General features: G+C 38.7%; 1 protein-coding gene across 3 annotated transcripts in view; it reads right to left on the bottom strand.

Moving 5' to 3' along the window:
• Positions 1 to 3,001: 3,001 nt before the first annotated feature.
• Positions 3,002 to 23,549, bottom strand: part of LOC105750356 (Fc receptor-like protein 3) — a 40,667-nt gene continuing 20,119 nt past the window's right edge. Inside the window, exon 7 of one of the 3 annotated variants that reach the window (XM_023502109.2) lies at positions 3,002 to 4,443. In XM_023502109.2, coding sequence (XP_023357877.2) covers positions 4,415 to 4,443 — 29 coding nt within the window. In that variant the 3' untranslated portion in view covers positions 3,002 to 4,414. Of the gene's footprint in view, positions 4,444 to 10,605; positions 10,974 to 18,862; positions 20,778 to 23,549 lie in introns of those variants that run through there. The other 2 variants (XM_023502107.2, XM_023502108.2) reach the window with 2 other exon arrangements.

Genomic DNA, 23,549 nt, shown 5'->3' with positions numbered 1-23,549 from the left:
AGTGACAAAGGACTGAGGATCATACTCTCAGGATTTATGGAAAACAGCAAAGATTTTGTGGTGAGCTGCTTGGAGTATATGATTTTTTTCTACTATGCCTGAGTAATTTTAATCTATGTTCAAAGTGCAAGTTAGTTTCCTTAGAAGACTTAGAAGAAACAGCCAAACTTATGGAGGAAGAAGAAATTTGTGACCAAAGATGAAGTAGAGATCATTATTGATCACAAAATAGAAAATTTTGATGACATCAAATTAAAAAGCCTTTGTACAAACAAAACTAATGCAAACAAGATTAGAAGGGAAGCAACAAACTGGGAAAACATTTTCACAGCTAAAGGTTCTGATAAAGGCCTCATTTCCAAAATATATAGAGAATTGACTCTAATTTAAAAGAAATCAAGCCATTCTCCAATTGAAAAATGGTCAAAGGATATAAACAGACTATTTTCAGATGATGAAATTGAAGCTATTTCTACTCATATGAAAGTGTTCCAAATCATTATTGATCAGAGAAATGCAAATTAAGACAACTCTGAGATACCACTATATACCTGTCAGATTGGCTAAGGTACCAGGAAAAAATTATGATGAATGTTGGAGAGGATGAAGGAAAACTGGGACACTGATGCATTGTTGGTGGAGTTGTGAACGAATCCAACCATTCTGGAGAGCAATCTAGAATTATGCCCCAAAAGTTATCAAACTGTGCATACCCTTTGACCCAGCAGTGTTACTACTGGGCTTATACCCCCAAGGAGATACTAAAGAAGGGAAAGGGACCTGTATGTGCCAAAATGTTTATGGCAGCTCTTGTTTGTAGTGGCCAGAAACTGGAAAATGAATGGATGCCCATCAACTGGAGAATGGTTGGGTAAATTGTGGTATATGAATGTTATGGAATATTATTGTTCTGTAAGAAATGACCAGCAGGATGAATACAGAGACGCTTGGAGAGACTTACATGAACTGATGCTGAGTGAAATGAGCAGAACCAAGAGATCATTATATACGTCAACAACGATACTGTATGAAGATGTAATCTGATGAAAGTGGACTTCTTTGACAAAGAGACCTAATTCAGTTTCAGTTGATCAATGATGGACAGAAACAGCTACACCCAAAGAAAAAAACACTGGGAAATGGATGTAAACTGTTTGCATCTTTGTTTTTCTTCCCGGATTATTTTTACCTTCTGAATCCAATTCTCCTTGTGCAACAAGAAAACTGTTTGGTTCTGCACACATACATTGTATCTAGGATATACTACAACATATTCAACATATATAGGACTGCTTGCCATCTGGGGGAGGGGGTGGAGGGAGGGAGGGAAAAATCGGAACAGAAGTGAGTGCAAGGGATAATGTTGTAAAAAAAAAAAATTACCCTGGCATGGGTTCTGTCAATAAAAAGTTATTATAATAAAAAAAAAATTTAAAAAAGAAAAAAAAGTTAAAAAAAAAAAAAGAAAGAAAGAAATCACCAGCAGGATGAATACAGAGAGGATTGGCGAGACTTATATGAACTGATGCTAAGTGAAATGAGCAGAACCAGGAGATCATTATATACGTCAACAACGATACTGTATGAGGATGCATTTTGATGGGAGTGGATTTCTTCAACAAAGAGAAGATCTAACTCAGTTTCAATTGATCAATGATGGACCGAAGCAGCTACACCCAAAGAAAGAACATTAGGAAGTGAATATAAACTGCTTGCATTTTTGTTCTTCTTCCCAGGTTATTTATACCTTCTAAATTCAATTCTCCCTGAGCAACAAGAAAACTGTTCGGTTCTGCACATATATATTGTATCCAAGATCTACTGTAATCTATTTAACATGTATAGGACTGCTTGCCATCTTTGGGGAGAGGGCGGAGGGAGGGAGGGGAAAAATCGGAACAGAAGTGAGTGCAAGGGATAATGTTGTAAAAAATTACCCCGGCATAGGTTCTGTCAATAAAAAGTTATTTAATAAAAAAAAATAAAAAAATAAAGCCATTAGGTTCCATTTGCTCAATTCTATTTTTGAAGGAATTATTTTCCTTGGTGAGCTTTTGTACCTTCTTTCCCAATTGGCCAATTTTACTTTTTAAAGCATTCTTCTCCACATTAGCTTTTTGTATTTCCTTTTGTACCTCTCTCAGTTCTTTCCCTAAAATTTCCTGTAGTTCTCTTATTGATTTTCAAAGTTCCTTTTGAGCTGAGCCCAATTCTTATTTTTCTTAGAAGCTTTGGATGGAGGAACTTTAACTTTGTTATCATCTTCTGAGTGGGTGTTTTGATTTTCATTGTCACTATAATAATTTTCAGTGGTCGGGAAACTTTTTTTGTTGTCTGCTCATTTTCTTAGTCTATTACTTGACTTTTAACTCTTTGTTAAAGTAAGGTTCTGTTTCCAGGCAAGGGGGTAGTGTCTCAAGATTCAAAGGTTTTCTGCAGTTGTTTTCAGAAATCCTTCCAGGAATCTGACTACAACTACTTTTTTCTTCTCTAGAGTTGTTAGGTGTGTCCCTGCCCCACTGTGGGTGAAAGGGCTAGTGTGCTGGCTGGAGTTGGGGCTGCACTGGGATTACACACCAGACTCCCAACTTATTATCGTAGACACTCTCCACTGACCTTATAAGTCCTTCCTGAAAGGTCTACAAGCATCTAAAACTGCTGCTGATTCAGAGGTCACATCTCATTGACACTGGGGTATGGGTCACAGCCGGGGCTGGTATCGGGCCTGTGCTGGACTCCCACTCTGGTTCTACAGAAGTTTTCTGCTGACCTTCCAGATCCTCTTTAGTGTCTCCAGACTGAGAGGTCTGAAAGCCACCAGTACTGCTGCTGATTCAGAGGTTGGGCCAGGCCACAGCTGGGGCTTGGTCCGAGGGTTGCACCAGAACTGCACACTGAACTTCCATCTTGGTACACAGATCTTTTCTGGTGAGCTTCTAAGTTGCCTTTGGCTGGAAAATGTTCTACTGCACCTTTTGGGGTGTTCTGATGCTCTAAAATTTGTTTGGAGTCATTATTTAAAGGAATTTGGAGCATTTTGGGGGAAAGGTTGGACAAGTTCTTGCTTTTATTCCAGCCATCTTGGTTCCACCTCCCATTTAATTAAATTAGGTAGAATTGGGGTAAAAATATTCTTTTCAACATCCCCAGGCCCGAAATCCCCCTAATTGCCATACTTGTTGGCTTGGGAACTAAATCAAAACAGGCTAAGTGAAGTCATTAAAGTTGGCTATTTTTGTTCTTTTCCCGCTAGCAATAAAAACCATTGTATTCCCTACAATACCTTTTTACCAGAAAGGGGGAGAGTTGGACCCTCTGAGGAAGAACAAATGCATGTCTTCCAAAAAAGTATGAGATAGACCTTCAGGTCAGAGATTGCTCAGTAAGAGGAAAAGAATTTATTATAGTGTTTGATAACTGTTGAGAAGTTCTGTAGAAACTATTTATCTTCTTTATAGTAAACAACAGAGAAATCTGTAATCTTGCCTATGCTTGGAATGCACAGCTTTTCCTTTAATTTCTTCCAAGCCAACTTCAGAAGCTTCCTCCTCTTTGATGCCTTCCCTGATTCCCACTTTAGTTCATGTTCTCTGAATTCTTTTTGTATTATTTTTACCTGTTTATACTTTATATCCTTCCCAGTAAAATACAAGCTCCTAAAGGCAGTGATTATTTTGTTTTTGCCCTTTTCCCCTGATGCCCAGCAGAGTATCTTCCTGTGGGTCATTGTATAGCTGTTCCCCTCTTGAGGTCATTAGGGGAGACATCTGAGTTGCAAGTATTGAGGAGATCATAGGTTTATAGATGTAGAATTAGAAGGCTCCTCAGACATCATATATTCCATCCCTTGTTTTACAAATAAGGAGATTACAAATGAGATAAAAGGAGTTGAAAAGACTCAACTAAGGGGACACAGGCAAGTTCTTCTTTCTCATTCCTCACTGATAAAGACAAAAATTAGAAAATCTAGAAAATGTCAGTTCTCACACTGAAGTGAAATTTATTGAAACAGTCAGTGTCTGTGAATGGGAAATGGTTGGAAGGCAGCAGGAAAAGGCTACCTTCATAATTGCCCTTTGGAGAACCTCAGCAAGCTTGTCTCAGCAAGCAAGCTAGACATCTGATATGACATTACTGTGAATCACTAGGTCACCAGAGCAGTGGAGAAGTCATGCAATCATTGGAGTTGAAATGGTGTTTTTGTTTGTTTGTTTGAACAAGGTCTTGGTGGTGCTTGGAAAACAGAGACTGAATTACTGGCCAACTTCAACCTTCAATAGCAGCAATGGTCCCAGCTGATGAAATGCAGTATTATGGATAAAGTGTTCCATCTGTTCTCTAAGCACAGCAAGGTGCCATTGAGGGCAAGAACCATTCTCCGACCTTTTTAAAGATCAGTTTTTCAGTTCTTGGCTTAGGCAGTGTTGTCAAATGTCATATTTCCTAGAATAGTAAAAAAAAAAAAAAACAGATTTCTCATAGAAGAATGGGAGACAGGTTTTGTTGGGGGCAAGGATCAAGACGGGGTAAGACTTCAGCAAGAGAGGATTGGTTCTTTAAAAAATGCTTTGTTTTTTTCCTCCCCGTAAATTGGCTGGGCAAAACTTCTTGGTCTCAATAACAACGGGGTAAGCATCCCACAAAGAGGACTCTTGAGTTAGCCTCTTTTTGTACTGTTAGGTTTGTTAAGTCAGAAGGACTTGGAGAATGAAGCCAACTCTCAGCAAGATGGAAAGTGTCAGAGGAACTAAGTCAGAGGATAACAACTGTTTCAGAACTCAGCAGCTATGGAAAAGAATCAAACTCCCTGAAACGATCCATGGAAAATCAGGGTTCCCACTGTTGATAGTTCTAAGCAGGGTGGGACATGAAACCAATTCATTCTCATTTTCTCCCAACTGCTGGGTTGGACTTATCCAGATGGCCTTTGGATAACTGCCCAGGAACTTTATGAGTGACTGGCACTTTGGAGGGAAAGTATCTTTACAAGCTTTTCTGACTACTCATTAACCTTAGGAGCACAAATAGGTAGCCAGAGGTCATCTAGTCTAACTCTCTCATTTTACCACCTCTCATTTACCTCAGTTGAGGCCCAGAAAGATTAAATGGTTTGCCCAAGGTCATTCAGCTTGGTAGTGGTGGAACTAGGATTTAAAGGCAGGTCCTTTGATGCAAAATTCAGCTGATTTTCTATGCATCCCTGGAAGCCTCTAATATGACACATTTCTCTGGTGTGATGGCAGAAGTTGTTTGACCCTATTTGTCCTCCTTCCTTTGCATGACTTTTACTCTTTTCTTACATTATAAAGTTCTTCAAATTTATTGTTTTTCTTTGAATAAAGTCCTCTCTTCTCTCTTTTTTCCATTTTCCAGGATAAGGCAGAGAATGTTTATTGGAAACAATAGGAGGAAGGACCTGATCTTGAGAAATCAGTAGAACCTGGGATGGGTATAAGGAATTGACAGCAATTACCTGATTTTTCCTGGGTCCACTCCTAGAAACCCTGCCCAATGGAAAGAATGTTGCCATTTTCCTACTTCTTTTGCAGCTCCACCAATGAAGGTGCAATCTGCATCGGCAGATTCTTGGGGACTTGGGATGAAAAGACTCCCATGATAAATAGAAACACATGGAGAATACTGATAATGAGTGAGATAGTCATAGAGGTGGGAAAAGGATGTGATGATCTTGGGGTTATCACATCTTGGGGTAATTAGAGAGAGAAGAACATACTGATTTCAGGGAAATCAGTAACTAGGAGTGCATGGAGAGCTTTGGGTATTTAAAGGATGGTAACTTCCTATATATAGACTCATGATATTATTGGAACAAATATAAGCAGGAAAGGTGGTGGGTTGGTTATGTAGAATGTGTGAGGATAACAGATGGATAGCCTAAGGACTGCACTGATATCCACAAAATATTAAAGGAATAAGAGGAAGGCTCCCATCATGGGGATAGATCCTCTAATTAGGCTCTATAGTAACACATGGCAAGCAATCACACAGAAAACAGTACTATGGTTGGGAAGGAAGGATGAAAGGATGCCCACATGTAGGAGAACAAATTCTGAAGTGGAAGCTCTCATGGCCCACCTTCATGCTGATTGTATAGGCTCTTTTAAGGAAAATGCCAGAAAGTAAGATGATTTGAAGCAGAGGTTCTTCACCTATTTTATATCATGTATGCCTGGTAAAGCTTATGGACTTTCTATCAAGGTTTTTAAATACATAAAATAGAACATGTAGGATCACCAAAAATCAATTATGCTAAACTATAGTCAACAAAATAATAAAATCAAAACAAAAAAGTTCAGAGACCCCCAAGTTAAAAGATCCTCCTATGAAGAATACCAAAGATACCTTACCAATCTACCTACATGTACTCTTCCATTTAGTGACATACTGGTCTTTAGCTGTTTTTTGTATACTCCATCACTGGATTTAGGATATTTTCACTGACCGTCTTCCATGGCTAGGATCTTACTTTCCTCACCTCCAGCTCCTGGCTTGTTCCAAGTTTTAGCTAAAGCATCACTTTCAAAAAGAAAAGTGTCTTCATCTGTTATTTATTTCCTAATTCTGTATACATCTTGTTACATGGTCTTTTGTATGTTGTCTCCCCCTCTAGACTGAATTTCTTGAGATCAGAGACTCTCTTTACTTTCTTTCTATCTTCATGGCTTAGTACATTGTCTAGCCTTCAGTAATCACTTAATGTTTATTGTCTGACTGAAAATAGGACAGGCAGGCAGGGGATAGGGACAACTGAGGTGATGGAGCAAACATTGGTTATCATCATTTCCCAATTCAAAGACCCTCAAATCCTGAGGTGTTGGGACCTTGGCAGCATGGGAGTCTGGGCCAGGAGAGTGGTTTATACTCACAATGTTGATCATTCATTCACACTCTATAATTTATTTTCCTCTTCTAGCCTCACTTTCTTCATCTATAAAATGAGGCAGTTAGACCAATATATCAGCTTATAAAACTCTGGTATTTTATTTCCCCAATTACATGTTAAAAAATTAACATTAAAAAGTTTAGAGTTTCAAATTCTTCCTTCCTTGCTTCCTTCCTTCTTTCTTTCTCTTCCTCCCTCTCTCCCTTTTATTTCTTCCTTCCTTCCTTTTGCTTCTTCCTTCCTTCCTTCTTTCCTTCCTTCCTTCCTTCCTTCCTTCCTTCCTTCCTTCCTTCCTTCCTTCCTTCCTTCCTTCCTTCCTTCCTCCCTCCCTCCCTCCCTCTCTTCCTTCTTCCCTCCCTTCCTCCCTCTCTCCCTCCCTCTCTCCTTTCTTCCCTCTTTCCCTCCTTTCCTTCCTTCCTTCTTTCCTTCCTTTCTTTTTCTTTCTTTCATCTTCTTATATAAAATGACTAATATGGAAATGTTATCCATGATTGCAGATGCATAAATATAGAAAGAATGAGAGAGACAGAAAGACTTTATATGTATCAAACAATGTCAGTCGTCCCCCGCCCCCCGGGAGATGACAGCATTCTTCATCATGGGTTTTTTGGAATTATCTTGGATCATTGTATTGCTGAGTATGGTTAAGTCATTTACAATTCTTTATCATACTATCTTGCTTTTACTGTGTACAATGTTCACCCTACATCTTTAAAGACACTTCTAGCTCTGAGAAAATCTGTAAACAATAAGAAGGGCCCAGTAGTACACCTAATTCTGTTTTCACAGCACTTAAATGTATTCTATGAAATTAGAAAACAGGAAGATTATCAGTGGCAAATAGGGGCTTCACCTCTGAGCACACTTTCTGCAAAGAAAAGGAGAGGAGAATTCTGGACAGCAGAGGGAGCTCTTGGCCCAAACTTTCTCATAATATCAGCCAGTTTCTCCCTTTCTAAGCAGACGGATAATCTGTAATGCTTAAAGGCAACCAAAAATCTTATTAGACCTCTTTCTTTCTTTCTTCCTCCATGCCTCCCCCTTCCTTCCTTTCTTGCTTCCTTTCTTTCCTGTGATCTACAGTGGAAATATCCCTAGGCTTGGGTCTTAGAGAGATGTTTAATCCTAGGATTACTAAAATTTGCTGGGACACTTTACAGAAGATTTTTAGACCCTCTTAAAGTGGTTCAGTGGAGAGAGCTCTGGACCTCAAATTTCTGAGTTCACTGTGCATACCCTTTGATCCAGCAGTGTTACTACTGGGATTATATCCCAAAGAGATTATAAAGAAGGGAAAGGGACCTGTATGTGCACGAATGTTTGTGGCAGCCCTTTTTGTAGTGGCTAAAAACTGGAAACTGAATGGATGTCCATCAGTTGGAGAATGGCTGAATAAATTGTGGTATATGAAAATTATGGAATATTACTGTTCTGTAAGAAATGACCAACAGGATGATTTCAGAAAGGCCTGGAGAGACTTACACGAACTGATGCTGAGTGAAATGAGCAGGACCAGGAGATCATTATATACTTCAACAACAATGCAATATGATGACCAGTTCTGATGGACCAGGCCATCCTCAGCAACGAGATCAACCAAATCATTTCTAATGGAGCAGTAATGAACTGAACTAGCTATGCCCAGAAAAAGAACTCTGGGAGATGACTAAAAACCATTACATTGAATTCCCAATCCCTATATTTATGCACACCTGCATTTTTGATTTCCTTCACAAGCTAATTGTACAATAATTCAGAGTCTGATTCTTTTTGTACAGCAAAATAATGTTTTGGTCATGTATACTTATTGTGTATCTAAGTTATATTTTAATATATTTAAAAAAAAATTTCTGAGTTCAAATCTGGCCTCAGACATCTACCACCTGCGTGAACTTGGGCAAGTCACTTAATCCTGATTGCCTCAATCTATTGGAGAAGGTTGGCAAACTACTCCAGTGTCTTTGCAAAAAAAAAAAAAAAAAAAAAATGTAAGTGGCCAACTAATCCATGAACGGTATTAACTTTCTATGGTCCATGGGGTCATTAAGAGTTACACACATCTTAATTAGTGAGCAATAGCATGGTGTTCTATCCTAAGAACTCAGTACCTAGTTCCTTAATAGCCTTACACTCTTAACATTTTAACATTAATAAAAAGCCTTTTTTATTATTTTGTATGTGGATAGGTCATCTATTGGAAATTCATCTTCATGAGTTCAAATCCAGCCTTAGGTTACTTACTAATTATATGCCCCCGAGCATGTTACTTAACCCTGTTAGCCTTAGTTTTTTCATATGTAAAATGAGCTACAGAAGAAAATGGTAAACCATTTCAATATTTTATGCAAGTAGGTGGCACATAGAATAAAGTACTGAGTTTGGAGTCAGGAAGTTTCGTTCTCCTAAATTCAAATCTGACTTTAGATAGTTGTTGTGTGACTCTGGGCAAGTCAACCCTGTTTGCCTAGAGAAGGAAATGGCAAACTCCACTGTTTACCGTTGGAGTAAACTCCAGTTTACTCCAGTATTTACACCAAGAAATCCTTAAATGATGGGACAAAGAGTGGGATATGACTAGAAAATGACTAAACAAGAGCAACAAAAGACTAGCTATGGGCAATACCTAAAGAAAATAATATCAAAGAAAAGAGAATAATTTACAGTTTCAAAGGCTACACAGAGAGGTCAAGAAGAATGAAGACTGACTAAAACTTTTTGGATTTAATAATTAAGAAATCATTGGTGGCGATAGCTAGGTGTCAACAGTGGACACAGCACCCACAAAGGAATTTAAATCCAGACTCAGATACTTGATATTTATTAGCTGTGTAATTTTGGACAAGTCACCTAACCCTGATTGCCCCACCAACACACACACACGAAGAGAAAAGAAATCATTGTTGACTTTGGATTTTATGATTCATGTTAAGGTAGTATAGTATGATAGAGCTGAAAGGAATCTTAGAAATTATCTAATTTAATCTACTTATTTTACAAATAAGAAAATTGAGGCCCAGAGGTGTTAAATCAGTGGATGAAGGTCACATAAATATTAGACACAAACCAATATACTTGAACAATGGTTCTCTTACTGGATTCAGTATGCTTTCTTTTGTACCACATATCCCTCAAGTGGATGAGTGCTTGGGGTGGATAGTTTTTATGTCTTGAAGAGTTAATCTAGTATAACTGAATGAGTGCTCAATACTATGTGGGGAGCAAAAAAATGAAAACAAAGTGAGTTCCTATTGCTTGGAGAATTGTAGAATAAATAATGGAATATATAGGCACACCTCACTTTATAGCACTTTACTTTATTGCACTTCCCAGATATTGTATGAATTTTTTTTAATTGAAGATTTATGACAACTCTGTGTCAAGAAAGTCTACTGGCACCATTTTTCCTATGACACTCTATGTCACATTTTGGTAATATAATATTTCAACCTTTTTGTTATTTTTATATCTGTTATGACAAACTTTGATGTTACTATTATAATTGTTTTGGGTATTACAAACTACACCCATATAAGAAAGGAACCTAATTGATAAATCTTATATGTGTTCTGACTTCTCTACCAATGGCTTTCTCCTTCTCCGTCAGACCTCCCTATTCCCTGAGATGCAACAGTGTTGAAATTAGGCCATTAATAACCCAACAAGGGTTTCTAAGTGTTCAGGTGAAATGAAGAGTCAATCAATGCGGCAAAATTCATTGTTGTTTTATTTTAAGAAATAGCCACAGCCACCCCAAATCTCACCATTCACCATCCTGATCAGTCTAAAACCATCAACATGGAAACAAGACTCTCCATAAGCAAAAAGATTATGGATTGCTGAACATTCAAATGATGATTAGCATTTTTATAATAATAAAGTATTTTTAATTAAAGGTATTTACATTTTTTAGACGTAAAAATATTGAACACTTAATAGACTACAAATAGTATATATGTAACTTTCAAATGTACTGCAACACCAAAATATTGTTATAACTCATTTTATCGCAATATTTACTTTATTTAAGTAGTCTGGAGCTGAACCGGCAATGTCTCTCTCTGGGGTATGCCTGTAAATATAATGGAATATCAATGAACCATAAGAAACAATGAATATGAGGAATTCAAAGAAACATGTACAGACTTATATGAACTGATGTAGAGTGAAGTAAACAAGAGCAGAAAGAATTAATATACACAGATGTAATGGGCTGAGGTTTGAGTTGATGCACTGAGGTCCCAAGTAAGTGAGGCTAAATAGTAATTGGGCTATACTCTATTAATATACATGATTGGATAAAGAATGGTCCCTGCCCACTCTCCCTGCAAGTCCTGATGGGTTGTATAGGAAATGACGATTTTGGTGGGTGGAGGCAGAGAGAGAGACAGGAAGAGAAGCTGGGGGAGATTAGGCTGGGTTCGAGACTCCGAGCTGCTGGTTATGTGGTTGCTGGTCGAGCTAGCTTCTTGACTCAGCTGCACACATTGCTATTGCCGATTCTCTTCCACCTCCGATCTTTCTTCACTGAGAATAAAGACTGACGATTTTCCCCTAACCTGAATTCCTGACTCCTGTCTATTTAAAAATACCGATCTTCACATTTGGCGTAGCAGTGGGAACCAAGGACTGAAGAAGTCTCCGGTGACCAGAAACTTGGGTGAGTATTGTTAATAGACAAATAAGGAACTTATTTTCTTAAAAACTAAACCAGTAATCTTTTTTTTGGCTAAAATGGGACAAATGTTAGCTAAAGACTCTCCATCCCCGCCCCCAACCCCACCCAAGAGTGGTGCTATAGAAAGCATGATTAAGCTGATAGAAATACATGGGTTACTTATAACTTGGGAACAGATAGCGAGATTTGTGGGTATATTAAACTGCATCTCCCTTGGTTCATAGAGGAGAGCAGATCTCTCGAGATAACTGGTCCAGGTTGGACAAAGAATGTCCATGCATTTCAGAGAATGTGGTCCTCATTCAATTTCCATCAAGGCATTTTATTTATACAATATATTTCAGTTAGCACTAAGAATCCCTAGAAGAAAGAAAAAACCCATGGCTTCTTCTACTTCTCAAATTAGCCATGATATTAAGGAGGAAGACAATGAAGAGATTAATGACCATATCCCCAAAGGCACGGAGACTTAAGTGAGCAAGGGTGTGGTGACCTTCCCCCTCAGGAGGCAGCTTCAGCCCCACCCCAGGAGCAAGTGATTGACTCTCCTCCACCAACTCCACCCTCCGGGATGGAGGGAGGAGGGGCAGTGGGGGGCAGTGACAGCACCAGCACCTCCCCCCCAGCATCCAATCATAAGCAGACTGCAAGAGGGCTTAATGAAGGCCAAAGAAAAGGGTGTGGACATCAGGAGCTTCAGCCACTTATCTGTCCTGTAATTTCCCAGTCTAATGCCTCAGGTCAACAAAGTCTAAGATACTCCCCTTTTAACATAGAAATCATTAAAGATCTTAAAAAGGCTTGCACTCTCTATGGGGCTACATCAGCTTATGTTAAGATGCTGTTACAGAATTTGGCTTTTGAAATCTTGACTCCTGATGACTGGAAATCTATAGCAAGGGTATAACTAGAACCTGGACAAAATTACATGTGGCTTTCTGAATATAGTGAGTTCTGTAGGATACAAGCCCAACAAAATAGTCAAAATGCTGTTCATTCTGCGATCACCTATGACCTACTACAAGGTATAGGTCCATATGCAGACGTCACAGCACAGGTTAATTATTCAGTAGCAGCATATGAGCAAATTGCTGCTAATGCTATCAAAGCGTGGGCTTCGATTCACAATAAAAATGACAAAGGTGAAACCTTCACAAAAATAACACAAGGGCCAGATGAACCCTTTGCTGACTTTGTGGGACGTTTGCAGACTGCTATCACAAGAACTAATGGGGAAAATCCAACAACAAATGTTTTAATAAGGCAACTTGCTAAGGAAAATGCTAATGAGGTGTGCAGAAGAGTTATACTAGGACTGCCCAAGGATGCTCCTTTAGAGGAGTTCATAAGAGAGCTGTGCCACAGTAGGCACAAATGCCTTTTATAGCCAGACTATGATGCAGACTTCCCAAGATCCCAACATGGGTAGACAGGGTCCCTTCCGGCAAAGGACTTCTAGAAGAGACACTCAATGCTTTCAGTGTGGTAAAGTGAGGGCATCTAAAGCTCAATGTTAGTATAGAGGCAGAGTGAAAAACAGGGTGGGAGAACAAGACCCAGTATCCCATGTCCAAAAATGCAACAGAGGCTTCCATTGGGCCTCAGAATGTGAACAAGTTCAGGGAAAGCAGGATGAGGGCCCAGCCCCAGGGCTAGGCAAAAAACACTTGGGGCATGATGGCAGCCAATGGTGCACCCAGAGAGTGCCTAGATGGCCAATACCCCAATATGAGCAATCAGCCAGGAAGCCATATGACAGGAGAAAGGGATTACGCAATCAATCAGCCAGGAAGCAACCTGATGGGAGAAAGGGATTACAATTTGGGAGAATAGAGTTGTATTCAGCTGAGATAACTGAGATACCCCCTGGAGAGGTGAAATCTGTTCCTCTCCAGCCTATGGATCCCTTGCCTCCAGGCACAGTAGGCTTGACCATTTCACCTCCTGAGAGTACATACAAAACAGTGTCCATCCACATACTGATGTGGGAAACTGAGAATATGTGAATAATATCCCAGTCACCAATACAGGCAGACAATTGTGACTTATCACCCAGGGAAAATAGTAGCATCAGGTTTTACTCATTCAGAATCTAATAAGCAGCCTGGTGATAGTCACCCAGATTCTGATTCAGATCACAAAATCCAGCAATTTACTGGGCAGCAGCTGTAACAATGACCGACCTATCTCACAATCTATATAAATGGCCTTCCATTGGAAGGATTAGTAGTACTAATGTGCAGATCAGGACGGTCATTAGAGGTGCCAACTGCCCATCACTATTAAAATTAAAGCAGACACCTACATGTCTGGTGTAGGAGATCAATAAGCTGAGTTAGTACTGCCCCTATGAGATGGACTTTTGAAGGTAAAACAGGAGTTTTTACTCCTTTTATAGTTGAAAAAATCCCCATCAATCTGTGGGGAAGAGACGTTTTACAGCAATTAGGGTTAAAAATGAGTACTTCGGTTTTTTAAGCAGGGTTGTTGTTGAAGGCCTGCCAACACTTTCACCTGTTCCTATCCAATGGAATACTGATACACTGATAAGTGTGGATAGAGCAGTGGCCCTTAAGTAACAATAAAATTCAGGCCTTATTAGATATAGTACAGGAGCAGCTTGACCAAGGACACTTAAAACCTTCTCTAAGTCCTTTGGAATTCCCCAATGTTTGTTGTGAAAAAGAAATCTGGAAAATGGAGGATGTTAACGGATTTAAGAAAAGTGAATGAATAGATGGAAACTATGGGAACTCTTCAGCCTGGACTTCCATCTCCTACTTAGTTGCCTAGAGAATGGCCTCTTTGGGTCATAGATATTAAGGATTGTTTCTATTCTATCCCTCTGGATAAGGAGGATATGAAAAGATTTGCCTTTTCAATGCCCAGCGTTAACTTAGCTGAGCCTTATAAAAGATATGAATGGACAGTTTTGCCACAGGGAATGAAAAACAGCCCTACTATGTTGCCCAAATGTATGTTGCTGCTGCTCTTGCTCCAGTAAGAAAAGCATTCCCAAAAGTTATGCTATTACATTACATGGATGACATTTTGGGATGTGCACCTGAGAACAAATGTTAGAGGCATGTCTACAAAGACATAGAAACACTAAGGAATTACAAATTATACATAGCACTAGAAAAATTCAAAGACATGCTCCTTTAATATTTAGGATATGAAGTATACTCTAAAGGTGCTTACAATTCAAAACTCTCATAAGAACAGAAAAAGCTAAACACATTGAATGATTTTCAGAAATTGATAGGAGATATCAATGGATGCGACCAGTGTTGGGTTTGACTACCTATCAGTTACAACCGTTATATGACATTTTAAGGGGAGACAGTGCTTTAAATTCACCACGCCAGCTTACAAAGAAGCTCAAGAGGCTTTGAGAGAAGTAGAACTGGCTTTATCCAATGTGGTTGAAAGAGTCACTCAAAAACCCTTGGAGATATCAGTTTTTGCCACACAAGAGGCACCCACAGCAGTCCTTCATCAAGGAGACAGTGTGATAGAGTGGGTGAACCTACCGCCACAACCAGAACAAAGCCTTACACCCTACCCAGTGCTTGTGGCTAGAATTTTATTAAAGGCCACTAAGCAGAGCAGTACAATTATCTGGGACAAGACCTGACAAGATATACACCTTTTATACCAATACACAAATTAATGTGTGTTGTGAGACCATCCCAAGTGGCAAATTTTGATTAGCCATGGCTCCAAATTTTACATGGGTCTCCATTAAAGATAACTAGACTATTACATAATTGGCGATGGACTCTTGAAGAAAAAGTTTCTAAAGTTCCTCTTCAAGGACCAACAATCTTCACGGATGTATCCAAACATAATTTTTGTGCTGTGTACTCTCATGATCTAACTATAAAGAGAGTAGTCAGAACTCCTTTTCAGTCCACTCAGCAGAATGAGATTATGCTGATCATTCTAGCTCTTACTTAATATCCAGGAGACATAAATATAATATCTGATTCAGCCTATTCAGTAGGTGTGGTACAAAAGAATTCCACAGCCCAAATAAAATTTGCAGCCTCTAATATATATCAGCTCTTTAAGAAACTTCAAGGAGCAAGTGAGAAAACTATCCAGGTAAGATCTATACATTACATGTCCATTCTCATAGTGGACTTCCAGGTCCCATATTTGATGGCAATTCAAAGGCAGATAGCCTTCTAACTATGTTGGTCAATACCCCTTTGTTCCAAGAAGCTCAGGCATCTCATTCTAAATATCATCAGGCTGCTCAAGCTTTACGTTTATAATTTGGAATAACAAGAGAGGAAGCTAGGAGCATAGTAAAAGCCTGTAAGGCTTGCCTTCCTTTCCATGCTCCTACACTGCCTCCAGGGAAGAACCCTCGTGGTTTGAGACCCAATGAAATCTGGCAAATGGATGTGACCCATTATAAATCTTTTGGTCGTCTGTCTTTCATCCATGTTGTGGTAGACACCTTTTCGGCATTCACTTTTGCAATGCCAGCAGCAAAAGAGACAGCCCGAGTGGTCACTGAATTCCTCATACAAGCATTTGCCATTATGGGTGTGCCACAAGCAATAAAACAGACAATGGTCCTGCTTATACTTCAAAACATTTTGCACACTTTTTGCACAGTATAAGATTTTACACCACAGGCATACCTTTTAATCCTCAAGGACAGGCAATAGTGGAGAGGAGAAACAGAGATATTAAGACGCTCCTCAAAAACAAAAGAAAGGGAGCCACAGGTAACCCTAGAGAACTTCTAAATCTAGCTCTTTATACTATTAACTTCTTGATTTTTGACAAAGATGCACTGGCTCCGGCAGACAGGTTTTATAACCCACTGGAAGGTCAGTGTCCAGTGGGAGCAGCTCCACTATCTTTAGATAATCGCCAGGTGATGTGGAGAGACCCAGAAAGTGGTGAATGGAAAGGACCAGATAGGCTAACTGCTTTGGGAGAGGGTTTGCTTGTGTCTCTACAGGTGGAGAAAGGAATCAGATAGGTGCCAACAGCCATATTCGCCTTGTCCATTGCAGAGAGACGGAGCAGACCCTTGAAACAAAGGAGAAGACCCAAGAAATATCGGGTGGTTCTGTTGCTGATTGTGCTCACCATTGAAAGAGCGTGGACATCAAAGATTGTTGGACTTCAAAACCCTCAGGAATCATTGGATTCTCTGAGCCATAGGACTCAAAAACCCTCAGGAATCATTGGATTCTCTGAGACATGGGACTTGAAAACTCTCAGGAATCATTGGATTCTCTGAGAAATGATAAGACTGTTACAACACTTCAAAATCTGCTAGAATCATTGGATTCCCTAACACATAAAAAGACTTTTGCAGGACTTCAAAAACTCAGGGGGATAATTGGATTCCCTGACATGTGAAACAATGGACAATAGATTGGTTTTGGACTATCTTTTGGCTGCTGAAGAAGGTGTATGTGTGACTGTTGTTTACATACCCTCTTTCTAGGACTTCTGGTGATCTTTTCCAACACCATGTTGATTTATATTGTTTGCTATTCCGCTACTTGCGTGTACAATTCATGTTTGTTACACCACATCGAGCCTGCACTGACTGAGGGGAGGGTCATCCCTAATAGCCTCTGCGTTATTGCTATGTGCTTGTGTAATACCTCCCATGCTGATGGGTTTGTGCATAATAAGACCCTTCAGCCCAGAAACCCTCTAGCAACCCCCATTTCCCTTTGGTGCTTTTCATCTCCCTTCCTGAGATGTCAGGTAGGGCGTGATCATCTCCTTTTTAGTGCTTTCACCGCCTTTTCTGAGAAGTCAGGGAGGCTGTGATCACCTCCTTTTCGGTGCTTTCACCTCCTTCTCTGAGAAGTTAGGAAGGCTGTGATCACCTCCCCTTGGGGGCTCTGACCTCCCTGAGGAGTCAGGGATGGCATGACCACCTGTGTTCTAAAATAAAAGAAAGTGGGAGATGTAATGGGCTGAGGTTTGAGTTGATGCACTGAGGTCCCAAGTAAGTGAGGCTAAATAGTAATTGGGCTATACTCTATTAATATACATGATTGGATAAAGAATGATCCCTGCCCACTCTCCCTGCAAGTCCTGATGGGTTGTATAGGAAATGAGGATTTTGGTGGGTGGAGGCAGAGAGAGACAGGAAGAGAAGCTGGGGGAGATTAGGCTGGGTTCAAGACTCCAAGCTGCTGGTTGTGTGGCTGCTCAGCTGCACACATTGCTGTTGCCCATTCTCTTCCACCTCCGATCTTTCTTCACTGAGAATAAAGACTGACGATTTTCCCCTAACCTGAATTCCTGACTCCTGTCGATTTAAAAATACACGATCTTCACACACAGAGGTTATACTAATGTAAACAACTCCTCCCTAAAATTAAATCAAGGTCAATTATCATGATCAATCTTGGCCCCGGAGAAGAGATAAGGAAATGTACCTCCCTTGTTTCACTAAAGATCTAGATATGGAATGTTATTGTGTTAAGAAGCATGGCCTATTGATTTAACTTAACTGTTCTTTGTTTGCTTTGTTAAAAAAATTATTTATTTATTTAAAAGTTTAAAATTTAAAAATAAGAAAGAAAAAGACAAAAAAAAAAAAATTGCCATGTATTCAGGAGAACATTGGGGAGGATTCAAAATATGAAACAAATTTTCACATCAAAAAAAGTATATTTAATAATAGAAGACATTGTATCATAATTGTCTGCCATTTCTTTTCTTGTAAGTTTTCTGTTGTTCACTGCTATACATTTTTTACTTTATTTTTTTCCCCTTTCCTCCCTATCTCATTCTCCAAGCAGGCTGCAATTAAGCACAGATATATTTTTGTATACATATGAATATATACACATATACACATACATATATCTATATCCATACACATGCATATACATATACATAACACATACATCTAAGACAATATTGATATGGTTGATATATCATGCAGATTTCTCTCTAGATTGAATCTTTTTAAAGTTAGACACAGTAAGGGAAAATCATCAAGAGGATTGGGAGACTCAAATGATTAGGAGTCCCATAATAAATCCTTGACTAGATAAGAAAAGGCATATCATGAGAAAAAGAGAGGAATCATCTATCTGAAAATGCCTATGAGATTGAAACATCTATTTATCTGTGTATATATATATATATATATATATGTGTGTGTATGTATAAAGTGTATATTATATATAGTATATGCATATATATAGAATATGTATATATAGAAAAGAAAGAATATATAATAGTATTGTATATAAACAACAAAAATATCTATGATATGTATTATATGTATGTATATATATGATATTGTTATCATATATGTTTATTATTTGTCCATTTTTAAAGGGAACAAGGTAATGTTTCGACTCATGCATGAAATGTCTTTAAGTGAGTCAGAATTGCATAAAGTCCTCAATCCAGGACTTTATTCCTGGCATTGAAATCCACTGGCAAGTGGATGACCCTGGCATTTTTGATTCCTTGTCAAGCTTCACAATGCTTGGTTCAACCACTTTCATTGCTGTTGGAACTAACTCTATTCATCTCCCCATTCCACTGGGGTAAATCTTCACATGCTTAGGGTAGACCTCCCCCTAACTCACAAAGAGCTTTGTGGCCTGTCAGTTACCCTCAGTCTGGTTTAGTTTATCTGCTGAGATGGCTTCCCAGGATGTTGCTGCTGCACATGCTACAGCTTCTTATAGCCACAGCTAAGAAAGAAATACCAGGTGGACACCAAAGATAAATGAGTAGCCCCGAAATGGACTCAGTTAGACATCATACCAGAGGTGGTAGAACAACTTGAACATCCAAGGACACTCAACACACACATATACACATACATACATATATGTTTATACATATATAGACACATGAACTTTTGTGTATGCAAATGTGTTTAAATATACACAGCTCTGTGTGTGTGTATGTATATATATATATATATATGTGTGTGTGTGTGTGTGTGTGTGCATTTATATACATATGTAATATATATATATATAAAAGAATGATGGATCTGGAGTAGAAAGCCCTGGCTCCCAAGCCTATATTTAACACTGACTATATGATTATTGTCAAATTTCTTCACTACTTACTTATGATCTTCAGTTTCCTCATCTGTAAAATGGATTTCATTTGCACCACTCATTGTTAAGGGTCATTGTATAGGGAAAAGCTCTGCAAACCGAAAGTGCTATAGAAATGTGAATTTGCTATTATCATCATAGTCAGGACCAGTCCTAAGGAAAACCAAAGATTTATTAAAGTGGCTCTTTGGTGCCTTCAATTCTTCTTTGTATGCCTTAAAAAAAAAAAAAAAAAACTATATACCTTTGTGACATTCCCTATTTCACCTCTTTGCTTGACTCAAAGTACCCTGAAGCTCTCTCTTTCTGCCAACCCTCCAAATAAATCAACAAAGTTTTATGAGTGCCCTAGGCAGGGAAGGAGAAAGGGAAATGACTGTGAAAATAAAATTTTGCTTCGTTTTGTAACCTCCTTTATGAGAAGTTCTCCTTATCAGAGAAGATGAAAGCCCCGGCCTATGTGAAGAACAGGGATGAGTTGGTGAGAAGCAAGGGAGAGCCACCCTTTAAGAGTCCCCTTAAAGTCTCCCTTTGGTACGTTTCAAGGATGGAGTTGCTTTGAGTGCTTCTGGTTTCTAGCCTCAAGAGAGAAAGATGGAAGAGACTAGTACCACTTAAAGGAAAAGACTCTGGGAAGACATAGCAGGAATAGGCAATCACTATCATGTCCTTGCTACACTAGAGACTCCAGCTAAATTTCCCCTTGGGGGAGAATCAAGATATTCTCTTTTGGTTGAGTTGAGTTACCTCACACCCAATGAAAGAGTACCTTCACTTTGCACTCTGGCCTATATTCTCTTATCTATATTTTCTTTGATTTCTATTTTGCTATTGATTTGAATAGATGAATGTTCTTTGCTATTTTTATTCATTATAGAAGTGGAATTTGGTGAGAAAGGGGCCAAGCCTTGGATGTAAATCTTGAGGTACTCCTACCCCAAATGACAAAGTGATCAGAAGTTAGATGGAACTTGATCATGTCCCTAGATTAATAATATTTAAGAGGGGTGGTAGACACACTTCTAGCCTGGTATACTCTCATTCTGAGAAGAATAGAAGGGCAGCCGTAGGCTTCAACTTCTTGCTTTACTTCCTGGCAGGAATTCTCTTTTCCCTTGGAAAAAGGTGGGGAGAGGAAGGGTTAGTGATGTCTATTCTGATTCCTTTCAAGTCACACAATGATGGCCCTCACCTCTCCTCTGTGTATGAAGTTCTTTCCTACGTTAAAAATAAATCATCAAATTGAAACTTTCTGCTCTGTAATTTCTGCATTTTAAGTCCCCTATCCTTTGCACCTCCCTTCTTCCTCTCTCCCTACTTCCTTCTCTATTCCTGCAACTTAAACAGTTCTTCCCCAAACAAATTAGGTAAAGCTAAGGAAATTAATAATTCAGATGTATTGTCCCAGGAAAAATTAATCTCATCACCTCTCCTTTTTCTCTCTCTGTTGGTATTCAGTCAGTGAAAGGTTGCATTATTCCTGCCCAAAGCCTAGGGTTCAATCCAGAGCAGTCTTGACCTTCCCAGTTCAGCCTTCCATCAACCAGTCATATACTCACTAATTCCTAGACCATTAACTCCTAATGAACCATCTAGTCCCTCAATATCATCTATGCTCCTTGTGCCTTGATATGCTGACACTGTCCTCTCAAACAGTGAGGCTGACTCATAAAAAAAAGCCTTCTCATTCTTCATCTTCTTCATTTTCCACTCAATCAGATTGTTCATATTTGCTGTACTCCTAAGGCTAATTAACCCTCCTATTGTTCACTACACTTTGAGTAGTTTTCTACCATTCTTGACTATAAGTAGGTCTGGAGACTACTTCCTTATAATCCTAAATAGACTAGAGGTTTGAAGCCCTTTTCTCAGGGCACATAAATGCATGTTTTATTTCCTGTTAGGACTTATCATTTCCCTCAAGCCCAGACAAAGAGGATCTCAAACTCATTGACACTGGCATAAATGAGTGATAATAGCATGTATTCTGAGAGGACCTAAAACCTTAAGTCAAAGGGATGGCCAAGGGATGGCTTTAGCCAGGGGATTAAGGATGATGTGTGGGGTGTATACAGTCCTTCCCCTGCAATCACATGCTATAGAATTATTTTCATCATTTTCACCCACCAAGTGTTGTATTTTTCCAACAGTCCAATTGTTATACCTTTATTATCTATGAAATATATCTAGGGGTACACTGGAAGTTATCAAAATAAAACAACAGAATCTCCAAATTGGAATTTCATTAATAGGCTTTCTGGAAAAAAAACATACATATACTTTTAAAGTTTAATCTGCATTATTAATATTTTTTCTATCACTTTTGTAAGTTTAGAAAATCAGCAAAACAAAAAAGCAAGGCTGGATATGTTGGGTTTGCCAGTCACAGAAAATTATTGCTTGTGTGATCCTGAACAAATTATTAAACTTTTGTATATCCCAGTTTCTTCAGCTGTAAAAAGGAAATAATAAAATCATCTCCTCTCAGGGTTGTCATGAGGATCAAATGAGATAATATTTGTAAAAGTGCTTAGAACAGTGGCTGCATGTATTTTTGTTGAATCATTTAAGTTGTGTTCAACTCTTCATGATCCCATTTGGTATTTTCTTTGCTTTTAATTTTTTAAAGATTTTTCCCATTTGGTATTTTCTTGGGAAAGATACTTGAAATGATTTGCCAGTTCCTTCTCTAGCTCATTTTACATATGGGGAAACTGAGGCAAATAAGTTTAAATGACTTGCACACAGCTAGTGTCTGAATCTGGATATGAACTCAGGAAGATGAGTATTCCTGGCTCTAGACCTGGTACTTTGTCCACGGTGCTACCTATCTATAAAGATAGATTCTTTATCTTTCCTTCCAAACCTTCCTCTCTATTAAACAGAATGACTTCCATTTTTTCCCATTCTCCTAAGTCACAACCTTGATATTTTTAAGCTACTCCTTCTCCCTCTGCCTATCTCTAGCTAATCACTAAATCTTGCTGTTCCTACCTTCATGGCATCCCTTCTCTCTACTCATGGGGTTACCACCTCAGTTCAGGACCTTTTTATCTCTTGCCTGGATGATTGTAATGACTTCCTAATTGGTCTTCTTGCCCAATCTCTCCTCACTCCAGTCCATCCTCCACAAGCTGCCAAAGGGATAAAGTGATCTTCTATAATCACAGATCAATGTATCTCTTTTGGTAAGTTCTGTGACTCCCTATTGTCTCCAGGTTATACAGAACAGCCTTGGTCTTCCCAGTGCTGGAAACAAACTCTAAGGTCCCTTCCAGACCCAAATCTATGCCTATTATTGAATGATTACATCAAGACAACTCTCCTATCTACTAGTCTTTTTGATGCTAAAGGTGCATTGCTACACATCAGTATTCTAACTGAATCAACAGCATTTAAAGTATTATTTTTAACCTATTACTTGAATAGTCTCCATAACAATAATAAGACTTTGAGAGTATCTTGATATAAATAAGAGTATTCATAAGTGACTAGTTTGGTATATTAAATACAACATATTGCAAAATGCAGTTATGTCATCAGAAACTAAAAACAACATTATTTTTTCTTCCAGTAAATTCCAGTAATAGGAGTATACACAAAATTAAAATTTTGGATGAGAATTTTTCAGAAGGAAAGTACAGTACGGGTGGTATCCAAATAGAGTGTAGTAAATGAACCTTCCAATGTAGACCCTAGCACATTTCTCATTTAGGGCCTTTGAATTATTTCCCTCAGGTTCCAGACATTTTATGAATGAGTAACCTCTCAAAATATAGTTTACAATCTTCCATTCAAATGCCTTATTTTTACCAGTTGGTCATAAGATATATTTAGTTGATAATAAAGGCATTTTAATTAAAATCATTTAAATAAAACAAAATAA

This window comes from Sarcophilus harrisii, chromosome 4 (assembly GCF_902635505.1).
Source record: "Sarcophilus harrisii chromosome 4, mSarHar1.11, whole genome shotgun sequence".
Classification (NCBI taxonomy): Eukaryota; Metazoa; Chordata; class Mammalia; order Dasyuromorphia; family Dasyuridae; genus Sarcophilus; species Sarcophilus harrisii.
The sequence above is the reverse complement of the archived record's forward strand: the minus strand, read 5'-3'. Positions and strand labels throughout refer to the sequence as shown.